We start from the raw sequence: 16405 nt of genomic DNA, 5'->3' as shown, positions 1-16405 counted from the left end.
AGTGATTCCTCCTTATACCCCTGTGCCTCCTCCTCGTTCCTCTACTTCCCTTCTGTGCTTTCTCCCCCTGTGACCCAGCCGTTCATTCTGCTTCCTGTTTCCTATTGCCCTCTCTCCCCTGTGGTCCTGTTTCCGTATGGTAGGTCCCCTCCCTGTGTCTGTCTCTGCCCATTTGCCTTCACATCACAGCCCCCCTTGCTCTTGGTCTTTCTTCATGGCATCCTGTCTCGCCCTCACCTTACTGACCTTACTGACCCTGTCTCTGGCCAGGCCTTTCTGGACTCTTTGACACTGGCCTCCACCACGCGGGCTCCGCCGGGCCTGACGCCTCCGTCATGAACCTCATCTCAGCCCTGGAGTCCCGGGGCCCACAGCCGGGTCCCTCTGCCTCCTCGCTTCTCTCCCAGTTCCGCAGTCCTTCCTGGCAAACGGGTAAGTAGGGTGCCTGACCACCAGAGGGCCAGGGGTGGGCAGGGTGGGCTCGTGACCTCTGGTCTCCTCCGGCTTCCCCAGCCATGCACACGCCAGGCCCCACGGAACTCTTCATCTCGGGTGCCCTGCCGGGTTCCAGCACCTTCCCGTCCTCCTCCGCCCTGTCAGCCTACCAGCACCCGGCCTCCTTCGGCAGCCGCACGTTCCCCGTGCCCTCATCCCTGAGTCTGCAGGACCCTCCGTTCAGCCCCCCAGCGAATGGGCTCCTGTCCCCTCACGACGTGCTTCACCTGAAGCCCTCGCAAGCCCCCACGGTGCCCTCCTCGCTTGGCTTTGAGCGCTTGGCGGGCAGTGGTGTGCTGGGGCCTGCCGGCCTCGGACCTGCCCAGACCCCTCCTTACCGCCCGGGCCCCCCAGATCCGCCGCCCCCTCCCCGCCACCTCCCAACTCAGTTCAACCTGCTGGCTTCCTCTTCCGCCGCCGCTGCCGCCGAGCAGTCCTCCCCACAGCTCTACAACTTCTCAGGGGCTGCCCCAGGCCCCCCTCCCCCTGAGCGGGCCCTGCCCCGGCAGGACACCGTCATTAAGCACTACCAGCGGCCAGCGAGTGGCCAGCCCCCGCCGCCGCCCCCGGCCCATGCCCTCCAGCATTACCTGAGCTGCGGAGGCAGCTACCCCTCCATGGGTCACCGTGCCAACCTGGCCTGCAGTCCCCTGGGTGGGGGGGAGCCCTCCCCCGGCGCTGGGGAGCCCAGCAAGGCGGGGCCCAGCGGCACTGCAGGAGGGGCCTCAGGCCGGGCGGCCGGCCCGGAGGCGGCGGGGGGAGGCGGTGCTGGGGGTGGTGGCGGGTACCGGCCCATCATTCAGTCCCCGGGGTACAAGACGGGCAAAGGTGGTTATGCAGCAGCTGCGGGTGGTGCCACCAGGCCCCCGCCACCCCGCTCCACGGCCACCCCGAAATGCCAGAGCCTGGGTGGACCTGCGGCTGCCTATGGCACCACAAAGGCCTCTGGGGCCGGGGGCGCGGGCAGCCAGGCCTACTCTCCCGGGCAGCCCCAAGGGCTTCTGGGCCCTCAGGCCTATGGACAGGGCTTTGGGGGAGGCCAAGCCCAGGACTTGAGCAAAGGCCCAGGGTACTCTGGGGGCCCCCCGCAGCCCCCTAGCGGCCCCCCACCTCCTGGCCTTGCCACGTGCCAGAGCTACTCCCCAGACCAGCTGCAGGGGCAGCTATATGGAGTGCAGGGCGAGCCATACCCCGGGCCCGCTGCCCACTCCCAGGGGCTGCCCACTGCCAGCCCGTCCCTCAGCTATAGCACCGGCCATTCGCCTGCGCTCTCAGGCCATGGTGGAGGCTGGGGGCCCAGCTCCCTGGGGGGAGGCGGCGAAGCCAGCCCCTCGCATATCATCCGGCCCCTGCAGTCTCCACCTGCCCCTGGCCGCCCGCCCGGAGTCGGCTCCCCAGGAGCCCCTGGCAAATACCTAAGCTCTGTCCTGGCCTCAGCCCCGTTCCTGGCTCCCCCGGGAGGCGGCAGCTATGCTGCTGGTGCTGGTGGCTACAAGGGCAAGGGGGACGGCTCTGAGCTGCTGGCGGGTCCCGGAGGTCCCCCAACTGAGCGCACAGAGGATGAGGAATTCCTTATCCAGCACCTCCTGCAGGCGCCCAGCCCACCGCGGACCTCAGGGGCAGACAGCTTGGTGGGGGAAGATGGGGCGGCGGATGCCTCCAAGGGACTTGGGGGGAGTGGTGGGGCCGGGGGTCCTCCAGGCACACCCTACGAGCTAGCCAAGGAAGACCCCCAGAGGTATCACCTGCAGAGCGTCATCCGCACCAGCGCCAGCCTTGATGAGGGTGCCACGGCAGCCCTGGAGCTGGGCCTGGGGAGGCTGAAAGAGAAGAAGAAAGGGCCCGAGAGGGGGGGCGAGACCCCCGAGGGGCTGGCCACCTCTGTCGTCCACTATGGGGCAGGTGCCAAGGAATTGGGGGCCTTCCTGCAGAAGAGCCCCCCACCACCACCACCCTCGGCCCAGCCGGCCCAGCCCACTCCCCATGGTCTCCTCCTTGAGGCTGGGGGCCCTGACCTCCCACTGGTGCTGCCTCCCCCGCCCCCCCAACTGCTCCCTTCTGTTCTTAGCCACGCCCCCAGCCCCTCTTCCAGCGCCCCCAAAGTTGGTGTCCACCTCCTTGAACCAGCCACTCGGGATGGGGCACCCCAGCCGCCGCCGCCCCCACCCCCACCACCCATCCCCCTCCAGCTGGAGGCCCACCTGCGAGGTCACGGGCTGGAGCCCAGCGCCCCCAGTCCCCGCCTGCGCCCCGAGGAGAGCCTGGAGCCACCGGGGGCCATGCAGGAGTTGCTGGGGGCCCTGGAGCCACTGCCGCCTGGGCCCGGGGACACAGGCGTCGTCCCTCCCAACGCGGAGGGCAAGGATCCCGCGGCTGCCTACCGCAGCCCCAGCCCGCAGGGCACCAAGGCGCCACGCTTTGTGCCGCTGACGTCCATCTGCTTCCCCGACTCGCTGCTCCAAGATGAGGAACGCAGCTTCTTCCCCACCATGGAGGAAATGTTTGGGGGTGCTGCTGCCGATGACTACGGCAAGGGGGGTGCCCCCGAGGACGAGGGTGACCCTAAGGCCGGAACGGGGCCCCCGCCGGGCCCCCCTGCCTATGATCCCTACGGGGGCTACTGCCCTGCCCGGGCGTCTGGAGCAGGGCCTGAGACGCCGGGGCTGGGCCTGGACCCCAACAAGCCCCCAGAGCTCCCCTCGACAGTCAACGCAGAGCCGCTGGGCCTGATCCAGAGCGGCCCCCACCAGTCGGCACCCCCACCGCCACAGCCGCCACCCCCGCCGCCGCCCGCCTCGGAACCCAAGGGAGGCCTCACCTCGCCCATCTTCTGCTCCACCAAGCCAAAGAAGCTGCTGAAGACGTCTTCCTTCCACCTGCTGCGGCGCCGCGACCCCCCCTTCCAGACGCCCAAGAAGCTGTACGCGCAGGAGTACGAGTTTGAGGCGGATGAGGACAAGGCAGACGTGCCCGCCGACATCCGCCTGAACCCCCGGCGCCTCCCAGACCTGGTCTCCAGCTGCCGCTCCCGCCCGGCCCTCTCCCCGCTGGGGGACATTGACTTTTGTCCCCCCAACCCAGGCCCCGATGGGCCCCGCCGTCGCGGCCGCAAGCCCACCAAGGCCAAACGGGATGGGCCACCCCGACCCCGGGGGCGACCCCGAATCCGTCCGCTGGAGGTCCCTACCACAGACGGACCCGCCTCAGCATCTACGCCGGCTGATGGTGCCAAGAAGCCCCGGGGACGAGGCCGAGGCCGGGGCAGGAAGACTGAGGAAGCAGGTCCCCGGCTGGAGCCCCTGAAGCCACTGAAGGTGAGGGGACAGGGGTCTGGGGGGTTACTGTTGTGGGTGCTTTGCATGAGTGGAGACCACTGAAAGTGGGTTCCAGGTTGTAATGCTGGAGGCATCTGCAGAAGGACATGGGTCCCCAAAAGTGGGGACAATGAGTTTGTCATTGAGTTCTGTTCTGGTGGGTTAGGATCCTGTATTCTTGTGGGGCTTCAGATGAGGCAGTCACCCCAACTCTTGGGCTGTTGGCAAGGACAGATCGCTGTGTCTCCTGAGGGGGTTTCCCAGTTTGGTCTTTTTAGAACCTGGAAGAAGGGGCCAGGGCTTTGGAGGTCATAGGCTTTCAGGGCCTATGGCTCTATGATCAAGAATATGCTTGGCATGTGTGGGACCTGCGTTTGATCCCCCCTTTGGGGACAGACGGGGAATAATACAAGGCTAAGTGGCTGGTCGTGCATACAGGCCTGGGCTGGTGCTGTGGCTTGAGTCCCACACCGGAGTTCTCTAACTCCAGTGTTGACCCCGGGGCACAGGGTCAGAACAATGGGGAGGGCTTTTGCCTTGCATGCAACTGACCCGGCTTTCCTCCCTGGCATTCCATAGTCCCCTGAGCACCTGAGTGCAGAGCCAGGAAGCCAGGAAGTAACCCCCGAGCATGGCTGGGTGTGACCAAAAAAGAAAAACAAAAACCCACCCTGAGCACAGCCAGATGTCAAAGAACCCCCTCCTCCAAAAAAGGATCATCTATTCGGAGCCACACCGAGCAGGGCATAGGACCACTCCTAGTTCGGTGTTTGGAGGCCACTCCTGATGGTGCTTGGGAATCTAATGCGGGACTCACCTGCAGGGCCCATGCTTCCTTGACCCTGGCCTGGGATTTGGAGGGTTAGGGGTTTGGCATGAATGAGGAGGGGACGTCTATCCCCAGTCCTGGGTGAGGGGCAGGCCTGATTCCCCCCTGCCCCCATATCTAGATCAAGCTGTCTGTACCCAAGGCCGGCGAGGGGCTTGGCGTGTCATCTGGCGACCTGGTCTCGGGCCCTGACCACAACAGTCTGGACTCCAGCCTGACACGGGAGAAGATTGAGGCGAAGATCAAGGAGGTGGAGGAGAAGCAGCCCGAGATGAAGTCGGGCTTCATGGCATCCTTCCTGGACTTCCTCAAGTCTGGGAAGCGACACCCTCCCCTCTACCAGGCTGGCCTGACGCCCCCTCTCAGCCCCCCCAAGAGCATGCCACCCTCCGTTCCCACCCGCATCTTGCCGCCACAGCCCCCTACCGCCCCCACGGTGCCACACCCGCCTCCTGCGGGTGCCTTTGGGCTGGGGGGCGCCCTGGAGGCGGCCGAGAGTGAGGGGCTGGGGCTTGGGTGCCCCTCGCCCTGCAAGCGGCTGGATGAGGAGCTGAAGCGCAACCTGGAGACGCTGCCCTCCTTCTCCTCGGACGAGGAGGACTCCGTGGCCAAGAACCGGGACCTGCAGGAGAGCATCTCCTCGGCCATCTCTGCCCTGGATGACCCACCCCTCGCTGGGCCCAAGGACACCTCCCCGCCTGATGGGCCATCCTTAGCCACGGAGGCTGCTGTCCCAGGGCCACCCCCGCTCCCAGGTCTCCCCAGTGCTAGCAGCACTGGCACACCAGGTAAGCTCTGAGTCGCCAGTCTCGGGGCAGATGGGCAGGGCTTCATGTGGTCTGTACGGTTGCACAGGTAGTGCATTGTTTTAGGGATGCCACATGAGTAATGTAGACTTGTGTGGTTGAGAAAGGAATTTCAGGGCCAGATAGTACAGCGGGGAGGGCGTTTGCCCTGCACGCAGCTGACCTAGGTTCAATCCCTGGCATCCCATTTGGTCTCCTGAGCATCGCCAGGAGTAACCCCTGAATATCTTCAGGTGTGACCCCAAAAAACCAAAAAAGAAAAAGGAATATTTTTGTGGTTTTTTTCATTTTACTTTTTGTGAGGGGGGTTGGGGGCTCTTTGAACCATACTTGGCAGTAGTCAGGACTACTCCTGGTTCTGTGCTTCTGGTTTACTCCCAGTGGTGCTTGGTTTTGGGGTGGGGAGTAGCTCCCAGGGTTCTGAGGATTGGGCATGAACATCCTATGTGGAGACTTCTGTTCTCTGTTTGGTGAATGTGTCTCTAGTTTGGGAGAGAGATTTTTTTCTTTTTGGTGGTGGTGGAGGTTTACCCTCAACACTCAGGAATCTCTTCTGGCGGTGCTCAGGAGACCATATAGGGTGCTAGGGATAGAACCCGGGTTGGCCGCATGCAAGGCAAGTGCCCTACCTGCTGTCCTGTGTCTCTGGCCTCAAAAAGAGCTTCTTGATTGAGGATAAACAGTGTTTTGACAATGGGGCTTCATTCTGATCTGCCCACAGATGCTATGTGGGTGAGCAGGGGCCCCAGGCAGACTCTGGAGCATGGTGGGACCAGGGCGGCGTGTGGTGTGGAAATAGACAGTCTCCTGGAAGTTCTGGGGCACAGGAGTTCAGGGTGTGTGATGGACAGGGAGAATAGTCTTGGGGGAGCAGGGAAGAACTATGGGGAAAGCAGTTGCAAGCAGATGCTACAGGGGTTAAGGCGCTGCATGTGGCCAGTCCTGGCCAGGAAACTGCCAGGGGTATTTCTGAGCACCAAGCTGGAGTAGCCCCCAGGCACTGCAGGGTGTGACCCAGAAAACCAAGAGAAAGAAAGAGGGGCAGGAGCTTGAATGAGCTGAAAGCCTTCAATTGGAAGTGATTGGGAGCAGAAGCCGAAGACAATTTTGGTTTGTTTTTCTGTTTTGTATTTTTACTGTTTGGGGGCCACACCCAGCAGTGCTCAGGGGTCATTCCTGACTGTGCTCAGCACATACGTGCTTGATAAACTCCCTCTGGCCTGGTGGCTGTGCTTGGAGGGTGCTGGGTTGGTTCTGAGAGAATATGATCAAAATTCAAGGGCCTTATAGGGCCAAACAGGTATCTGGGGGCGGAGCTGGAATTGGGGGTTTATGGGACAGCGAGAGCTTGACGGGCCAGAAAGATCATACTTGGGCTTTGGGATTCATCACTGTTACCACAAATGGTTATTTGAACACTGCAGGAGTAAGCTCTGAGCACTGTTTTGTATGTTTCTAACACCCTACCTCCCAAAATGGGAGGCTTGAGGGACAGAGAGCATGAGAGTCTGAGTATCATTTTTGCATACCGGTTATCCGGGTTCTGTTCCTAGCACCACACAGAGCACTGAGCCAGGAGTACCTGTTAGCATTGCTGGCATAGACCCTTCTACCCTCCTGGAAAAATAGATGGTGGGGTAATACAGCTGGAAGGGCACTTACCTCGCATGCAGTTCACCAGATTCAATCCCTAGCACCCCACAGGGTGTCTTCCGAACCCTGTCAGGAGTGACCCCTGAGCACTGCTGGGTGTGGCCCCCAAAAACAAATACAGAAGGTGCTTGAAGGCCCTAAGGCACCTAGGGAGTAGGGGTATGTAGAAGATGGGAAAGGGGGAGTGAGGAATGTGATTTTGGGGTGAAGGGAGGCATATGAATAGTGGTGAGCTGTGGGGTTCCTAAGGGTTCTGAGGAGACAAGCAGGAAGGGCAGAGCTGAGACCAGAGAGTGGAGAAGAATGAGGGGGGGAAGGAGAGTCTGATGGGATCTGAGGGTGATAGGGGGTGTTAGCAAGACCCATGGAGGAGACAAACGTTAAAGGGCCAAACAAGTATTTGGGGATGGGAGCTGGAATTGGGGGGACACACGGGAACGCACTGGGTGGTGCTCAGAGCTCACTCCTGACAGTGCTCAGAAGACCCTTTGCAGTGTTAGGGATGAGTACCTTAGCCCAAGTATGTACAGACAGTGGGAAAGCACTTCCCTGGCATGTGCCCTACCATGACTGGTCCCCAATCACTGCCAAAACAAATCCCCAAACCAGCGGGAGTTAGATGCGGAAGCCAGTCATGCTCAGAATGCCCCTCAGACTGGGGAAGGGCCGAGGAGGAACAGGGGGAGACCGGAAGGGCTCGAGAGAGGGGATGAACTGAGGGTTTGTCCATTCAGCAGCCCACAGGCGATTCATAGTTCTCTGGAAAAGCTAGAGATTTGGGGGGGGGGGTCTCAGCATAACCCCTGGAGCTGGGGGAGGGTTCCCTTGGACATTACTCCGGGGGTGCTGAGTCGTAATAAAGGGATTGTCCTCTTTGGAAGCGACATTCGGGGGCCAGAGCAGAGGTGCTAGAGTTGGTCTTGGGGGCCAGGAGGCACGCTGGAGATTAGTCTGGGGATGCTGAGAGGAGATGGATTGGGGGGGAATCATATTTTACTTTTATTACATTTTCTTTTTTTTTTTTTTAATTAGGTGTTTCTGGTGAGGGGGACATACCTGGTGGTGCTTAGGGCTTCCTCCTGGCTCTGTACTCAGAGACTGCTCCTGGTGAAGCTTAGGAGACTATAAGGGGTCCCGGGGATAGAACTTGGACTTTATTTGGGGGATCCTGTTAGCCACTTGTGGTGGTGCACAGGGACCATGCAGTGCTGGTGATCCAGCCCCCTTCAGCTGCATGAAAGGCAAACACTTAAGCCTCAGGACTGTCTCTCCAGCCTGGGCAGGAGCAGGAAGGGAAATGGCCAAACCATGGTGTTAGGGCACAGATACAGTGAGAGGCCAAGGAGGGGCAAGAGGAGGTGGAGAGAGGGGTCGGAGATTGAGTACAGTGGGGTGGACTTTTGCCTTGCACGTGGTCGACCTGGGTCTGATCCTTGGCATTCCATAGGGTACCCCAGCCCCACCAGGAGTGATCCCTGAGTGCAGAGCTAGGAGTAATCCCTGAGCATCGCCGGGTGTGACCCAAAAAGTCGGAAAAAAGTGTCTGTGGGGATAGAGGGAGCTGCAGGGCTGGGTGGACTGGCTTCTAAGACAGTGGGGAGAGGAGCCTGGACACTGTGGGCGCTAATTCCGGCGGGGAGTGGAGCTTTGAGGGCCTCGCACAGAGTGGGGCTCTGAACCTGGAAACAGGCGCGATTCTGAGGGGCCGTCGGTCAGGAGGCCTGCGGGACCCTAGCGGGCAGCGGGTGGTGGAAGGGGCGCGGAGACTCTTCACCAACCACCCAGCTGCTGCCTTGAGATGTCGTTGAAAGCCGAACTTGCATGAGGGGGCTCACAGCCCCGCAGCCTGCCCTGACGCCCCTCTTGCCCCCCAGAGCCCCCGTTGCTGGAGGAGAAGCCCCCTCCGTCACCGCCCCCCGCCCCGACGACACCCCCGCCGCCACCCCCACCACCACCGCCTCCGCCGCCGCCTCCACCGCCCCCGCAGCCGCTACAGCAGCTGCCGGCTCCGGCTCCTCCGGCTCCCCCGGCGCCTCCCACGCTGCCGCCGCTGCCCTCGCCACCCCCGCTGGTGGCCCCAGCACCCAGCTCGCCGGCCCCGCCGCCGCCGCCACCGGTGCCACCGGTGCCACCCGCGCTGCCCTCACCGCCGCCGCCGCCGCCACCCCCGCCGCCGCCACCGGCCCCCCAGCCCGCCGCTGCCGCCGCCCCCCCACCCGAGGAGCCCCCGGCCGCGTCTCCCGAAGACCCCGAGCCACCCGATGCCCGCCCGCTACATTTGGCCAAGAAGCAGGAGACTGCGGCTGTATGCGGCGAGACCGACGAGGAGGCGGGGGAGAGCGGGGGCGAGGGCATCTTCCGGGAGCGAGACGAGTTCGTCATCCGTGCCGAGGACATCCCCTCCCTCAAGGTGAGTGTCCCCCACGCCCACCAGGTGCCTGCAGGATACAGCCACGGTCTGTCTCAGCGCCCAGTCCAGCCCATTGGTTTATAAGCTGCTGCCAATAGCCGGCTGGTAGTTGGGCACAAAGCTGGAGGTGGAGTGACCCCGGGTGGCACAGATGGCCACCCCCTGGCTGCTTTGCCATGGGGTGCCCTTGTGGGGGGATGGCCAGGTCCTCCTGAGGGTCATTCACATGATAGGCCTAGCAGGGTAATTTGGTCTCTTGTGCCTAAACAGTGTTGTTGAGCCAGTCCGGATGGCACAGCTCACTGCACCCACTGGTCCAGGGAGTGCATCGGTATAAGTTTCACCTGCCAGGCTCAGGTGCCCCAGTGCTTGTCCTTCTGAGATGTTGCTGGAAGCTAAACTTGTGAGGGGTCTTACTGCCCCAGAGCTTCCCTTGTTCTTTTCACCCTCGAATCTTTCATGAAGATCAGCTGGTTCATCACTTGAAGTTACGCGCTACTCTGTAGGTTAGCCCAAAGTAGTCCATTTTCTGTTATTTAAATAAACTTTAATTGACCAACATTGGCCGTCACTTTTACATACCATGGCTGGGCTAGTTTGCTCATGTAGTGACCGTTAGAACAGGCTAGCAGCCCACAGAGCCCTTTTCTCCTTTCTGGTCCAAAGTAGGCAGGTTTTGCTTGCTTCATTGCACGTGAAGAATGAGACCAGGTGCTCCCCCAGGGTAAGTGAGGTTGGATGCCCTTGTAGGGCTTCTCCAGGGCCAGTGACCAATCACCCGGTCAACCATTTGGCCTCTTGGAGGCTAAGCCTCTTCTGAGCGTCTCTGTGTATTGCCCTGGAGGCAGGACTCACCCTTGGTGTGTGTTGCATGTCCTGTGTCACATTTGTGCGATTCAAAAGTACAACTGGGGGGGCACAAGCAATAATACAGGAGGGAGGGTGCTTGCCTTGCACGCAGCTGACTCGGGTTCGATCCCCAACACCCTGCATGGTCCCCTGTGCACCTCCAGTAGTAAGCCCTGACCACTGCTGGGTGAGGTCCCCAAACAAAAATGTGGGGAAATGGTATGATGAGTTCATTATAAGGATAATAACAGCAATCTGCTTCTTTTGTTGGTTTGGTGTTAACTTGAACCTGGCTGTCCTGTGTGCTGAGCTCAGCCTTATACTGTATGATCTGGCTGCTGAAGAGCCACTCTTGGGCTTGGGCTTACTCCTGTCTCTGCACTTAGGGTTCATGCCTGGCTCTGGGGACACTGTGGGGTGTCCGGGATTGAACCTAGATCAGTTGTGTGCAAGACAAGCTCCATAACCTCTGCCCTGTAGCTCTCACCCTACCTGTGGTGCTTAAGGGCTATTCTTGGCTCTGTGCTCAGGAGCGACCCCTGGTGTTGCTTCCCACGTGGTGCCATAGTCCAACTGGGCTCAGCTGTGTGCAATGCAAACACCCAACCACAGTGTTCTCGTTCTCTGGCCCCTCATTTAGCCTTGGTGAGTGCACTGTTCACATACTCAGTACGTTTATTGGTGCAGCCAACACCACTCTGTCTCCATAATTGCCCTTCATGTCTGGGGCGACTAAGGGTCAGAGCTCTAGTTCATTCTATGCAGCAACAAACCTTGTGTGGATTGTGAGAGCCCTTTTGTTGTTTGTTTCTGGTTTGGGGCCACACCCAGTGGTGCTCAGGACTTCTTGGCTCTGAACTCAGGCATCATACTTGCTGAGCTTGGGGGACCCTGTCCACTGTACTATTGCTCTGGCCCCTGGGAGCTCATTTCTGAGTGTCCAACTCAGCTCTTGGCTGTATATCCTCTGACACTGACAGTGACCGGTGCCCAGCCCTGGACTTTTGCAGACAAGGAAGTTCATGGTCAGGGACAGACTTGCTGGTGCACGGGTGGCAGGCTGGGATTGGCGCCAGCGCCATCTGACACCACATCCCAGCTGGCACAGGGCAGGGGAAGGGGCCAGGCCAAGATTCAGAGTCTTAAAATACAACATGAGTGTGTGCTAGAGTGGGGGCCCCACAGCCCCAGGACTACACCCCACATTCACATGCAGATTTGTTCATGGACCTGGAGGGAGGACAGGCTGGTGGCCTGTTTATTTATTGTTTTGTTTGAGGGCCACACCCAGCGGTGATCACACTTTCTCCTGACTAAGTTCAAGGATCACTTTGATGGTCCCAGCACCTCCTATAGCCCAGGGGACCATAGGAAGTGATGGGGATCAAACCCAGGTTGGCCAGTTGCAAGCAAATACTTCCCCAGTGTACCATCGCTCTGGCCTGTGGTGGCAGACTTTGGGGGTGGGAAGCCTAGTCAAGGGCTAAAACTCTTGCCTGGCATACAGATCAATCCCTGGTACCCAGTGGTCCCCTGAGCACTAGTGGGAATAGAGCCTTTGTGGCTACCAGCATCACTGAGCCCAAGTACCCCAATTTCAGGCCCCTCACACTCAGAGCAGGTATGAGCTCTGACACCCTCAAATAAAAAGTCCATTTTCAGTTGTGCTGGAGGAGTCGATCCAAATCTCCCACATTTGGGGCCAGAGTGAGCTCATTGGTGGCCTGGATTCTATCCCTGCCATCGTTTGGGACCCCCAAAGTACCTCCCATAGTACACTCCCAGCACAGCTGGGGGTGCTCCCAGCCAAACCAATTCCCCAAAAGAAAACAGCAAATCTTCACATTTGACTCTTGTGTGAGATGGGGTGCTTGTGTGTGTGGACGGAGGGGACACACTTAAGGGGCCCTCCTCCCTCCCCCTCTTTTCCCTTCATTCCCTGCAGTGATCATGAACAAATCTCTAACGTCAAATATGGCAGCTTTTGTGATGCGGGGCTAATTAGTGTATTTCCGAATTTGCTGGAGTGATATCACAGTGGATAGGGCGTTTGCCTTGCAAGCGGCCAACATGGCCGACCCGAGTTCGATTCCTCCACCCCTCTCGGAGAGCCCGGCAAGCTACCGAGAGTATCTTGCTCGCACGGCAAAGCCTGGCAAGCTACCCGTGACGTATTTGATACGCCAAACACAGTAACAACAAGTCTCACAATGGAGACGTTACTGGGCCCGCTCGAGCAAATCGATGAACAGTGGGAGGACAGTTACAGTGACTTACTGGCAGAGATATTTGGGGCGACACTCGACAGTGCTCAGGGCTTACTCCTCACTCTTGAGTTCAGGGATTACTCCTGGTACGGCTGGGGTAACATGGGGTCCTGGGGATCAAACTGGGGTTATCCACATGCAAACAGGGGTTATCCACATGCAAGCCTAAATCCCCAAGTGATCTCTCCGGACCCTCTGCCACTTAGTTTTTGCTTTTCTTCTTTTCTTTTTGTTTTTATAAGAACTCACAAATTATTCCTGGCAGTGCTCAGGGACCATATAGGATGCTACAGATTGAACCTGGGTCGGCCCTATGCAAGGCAAGTGTTCGACCCAGTGTACTATTGCTCCAGCCCTTTTTTCCTTTTTTTTTCTTTTTTAAAAACTCTCCTTTAATAATTTTGTAATTCAAAGTGACTATCTATCTATCTATATATATGTGTGTTTTTTTTTTTTTTTGGTGGGGGAGTTTATATTCAGTGATGTGCAGGACTTATTTCTCACTCAGAAATTACTCCTGGTCATGCTGGGGGACCATATGAGATGCTGGGAATTGAACCCGGGTCAGCTGCACGCAAGGCAAACACCCTCCCCGCTGTACTATCGCTCTGGCCCCCTGGATCAATTCTGAGCATTCCAGGGTCAGTGTTGGAGCCAGGAGTATTACCTGAGCTTTGACAGCCATGACAGAAAAAAAACCCCAAAAAACGAAAAAGTTTTTAAAAAAAGAAAAAAAAGATACTGCATTCACAGAGCTATAAAAATGTATCACAGACCATAGAGTGTTCTAGAACAATGGCAGTTCAGTAGAAATAGATGAGCCAGTTCATATTTTTCAAAAATGAGAAGTGCTAGAGAGTTCATAGGTTGAGCAAGCGCTTTGCATGCAGGAGGTCATGGGTCAGTTGCCAGCACTGCTAGTTTCTCTGAGCACAGAGCTGGGGGAATAGCCCTTAAGCACTTCTGGATGGATGTGGCCTCAAAATGAAAACCCAGACACTAGGACTGGATAGATCATACAGGAGGGAGGGCGCTTGCCTTGCGTGTGGCTGTCCTTGGCATCTCTTAAGGTCCCTCAGCACTTCCAAGGGTAATTCCTGAGTTCATTGCTAGGAGTAACCCCTGAGCATCTCCGGGTATGGCCCAAAGTGGAAACAAAACCCAAAATACGAAAGGGGTTGGGAGTAGGATGTGGATCAGTGGTAGAGCCTTCCAGCCATGAGACTTGAGTTCAGAAAACAACTTAAAAACTATTCAGAGCCAGGTGAAATGAGCTACAAGGCTCATTTTGGTTTGGGGCAATGCCCAGTGATGCTTAAGGTCTAGTCCTTACTCTGTGGTCAGCGACCATGGTGGTGGGAGTGGAAGCAGGTCTGTAAGCATGTGTCTTAACCCCTATACTACCTTTGAGCGCAAGAATTATTTTGGTTTTGGTTTTGGTTTTGAGGCCACACCCAGGGATGCACAAGGTTTATTCTGGCATTGCACTCTGGCATTAACTGGTGGTGCTTGGGAGACCATATGGGATACCAGAGATCAAACCCTGGTTTGCTTTCATGCAAGGCAAGCACCCTACCTGCTATATTGTCTCTCTGGCTCAAGACCATAATTTCTTATGGCCTTACGAAATAATTTTTTTTTGTTTGGTTCACACCCAGCAATGCACAGGGGTTAATCCTGGCTCTACAATCAGAAATTATTCCTGGCGGTGCTCAGGGAACCAGTTGTGATGCCAGGGCAGGGCACAGCAAATGCCCCATGCGCTGTACTAAGTTCAGGCCTCTCTTAGGGTCTTATGGTGTGTTCTGTGGCCAGAACTGCCTTCCCAAGCTGGTCGACAAAGGAAGAAACAGGGAAGGAAGGAACAGGGCCACAGGCTGGTTGTTAGTCAGTGATAGTTTATTCTAGTCTCACAGTGTAGCACTGTAGCACTGTCTTCCTGTTGTTCATCAATTTGCTCGAGTGGGCACCAGTAACGTCTCCATCGTGAGACTTGTTACTGTTTTTGGCGTATCGAATATGCCTCAGGGAGCTTGCCAGGCTCTGCTATGCGGGCGGGATACTCTCAGGTAGCTTGCTGGGCTCTCTCTCACAGTGTAGTTATATAAAAATCATGAGGGGTGGGATTACACATAGGGGTAGTTGAACATTATCATAACAATAAACAGATGTAAAGCCCTTCCTTCAGGGGAAGTTCTTCTAGGAGATTAACTGAAAGAATTTCATCTGGGGGTTCAGCACTCTAGATTCTGGTAGGAGATACACCCAAGGGCAGGATTCCATCAAAGGTGTGTTGCTTTCTCCTTTCCTTAACCGGTATCCACTTAAACAATCATATTTAATTTGCTTCTTAGTATTTCTAGTCATTTTGTATGGACACGGTAAGAGATACATTAAGCTTAAAGGGTGGGTTTTCCTGGAGATATTTTGCTATATATCCCAGACCAAAGTCCACAGGCCAAATTACTCTTTCCTAACCCCAGCAGGGTCCTTATTCAGTTGCTTCTTTTAGGGTCATGACAGAATTTGTTCCGTGACCATGCTCTTAACTTACTATACTTCTTGTGGCACGTTGCCTGTCCCTTTTCAATGCCTGTGTAGCTTACAGCTTGCCCTGGGTTCATCCAAGTCCCTCGCCGGGACCCTCCTTTTGAGGGTGTTAGCAAGTAAGGGCAACTGAGGCTTAAATCAAGTAAATGTGACGGATGCCCAGGAGTAAATATTATTCAGAGTCAGTTAACTTCCAAGTTACAAAAGCATATCATTAACTGTCCTTCTGTGTCTATACAAAGAGGACATTGCTCTAAAGTAAACTATGCAGTAAACTGCAAAGGACATAGAGGAAAGAGAAAAGCTGTGTTTTACTTGCATATATAAAATCCAGAGTCCTCTGAAGAAAATGAATTTACAAGTCCCAGGTCAGGTTTGGGGATAAAAGTGATTAACAGATAGGGGAAGAAGAGCACAAAGATAAATACAGGATTAAGAGTGCCCGTGGTAGAATAGGGTATGCTTTGAGAGCACTGTGATGGGCGTGTAACTCAGTAAATTTAAGCTCCCTGGGGTGGGGGGGGGCAGGGGACAAAAAGGACAAACCAATGTTATCCAACATTATAAAATAATTTCTTATGGAATATTTTAGACGTTGGGCAGGTAACTCATGTTTTGCCTGCAGGAAGTACAGGTTTGGCTCCTGGGAACCACCCCAGAACACTTTGGGGAGAGCACCCTGCCCGTGGTAGCTCGGAAACAATGTATTTGATCTGCAACAGTTTGTCTGAAATAACTTGCAACTTGTAACCAAGAAAGAAAAAAAGTGCTATGATGTTTCCCATGTTTTTTTAGATCAAGACTTAGACATCCAGTTTTGGCGGGGAGGTTTGGGGAGGGGGCTTGTTTCACCTTTAGCTTCAGTCTGATCCGCGGCATTTCAAATACTTGGGCCATGTGTGAGGAGTTACGACTGAACTGCACCTTGTGGATCAGACTTCCCCTTCCTGATGAGTATTCACTCCCAGTTCTCGGGGATGTGGAAGGTTTGCACTGGATGGGAAAAGGTCTGAGCGCTGCATGGAGCCAGTTCAGGCAGAGGCCACAGCCTATGCAAGCTCCAGAGTGAGAAAAAACATCATGTGTTCGTGAGGTCCAGGGTCCATGGAGTTGAGTGGCTGGATGGGTAATGGGGAGGCACCCGATTATGGTAGGGTACACTCCATGATAGGCTGCTCACGACCTCAGTTCTGTACCACAGATTCCGATGATGGGATCCTGAGCTTCCCTGT

At 56.8% G+C, this 16405-nt stretch overlaps 1 protein-coding gene across 1 annotated transcript in view; it reads left to right on the top strand.

Annotated features, from left to right (window-relative positions):
- PRR12 (proline rich 12) overlaps window positions 1-16405 on the top strand; it is a 30636-nt gene that overhangs the window by 2800 nt on the left and 11431 nt on the right. Inside the window, exons 3-6 of the mRNA XM_056136849.1 lie at window positions 271-432; window positions 514-3809; window positions 4760-5426; window positions 8972-9507. Coding sequence (XP_055992824.1) covers window positions 271-432; window positions 514-3809; window positions 4760-5426; window positions 8972-9507 — 4661 coding nt within the window. The remainder of the gene's footprint in view (window positions 1-270; window positions 433-513; window positions 3810-4759; window positions 5427-8971; window positions 9508-16405) is intronic.

This window comes from Sorex fumeus, unplaced genomic scaffold (assembly GCF_029834395.1).
Source record: "Sorex fumeus unplaced genomic scaffold, SorFum_2.1 ptg000122l, whole genome shotgun sequence".
NCBI lineage: Eukaryota > Metazoa > Chordata > Mammalia > Eulipotyphla > Soricidae > Sorex > Sorex fumeus.
This window is presented reverse-complemented; position numbering and strand designations above follow the sequence as displayed.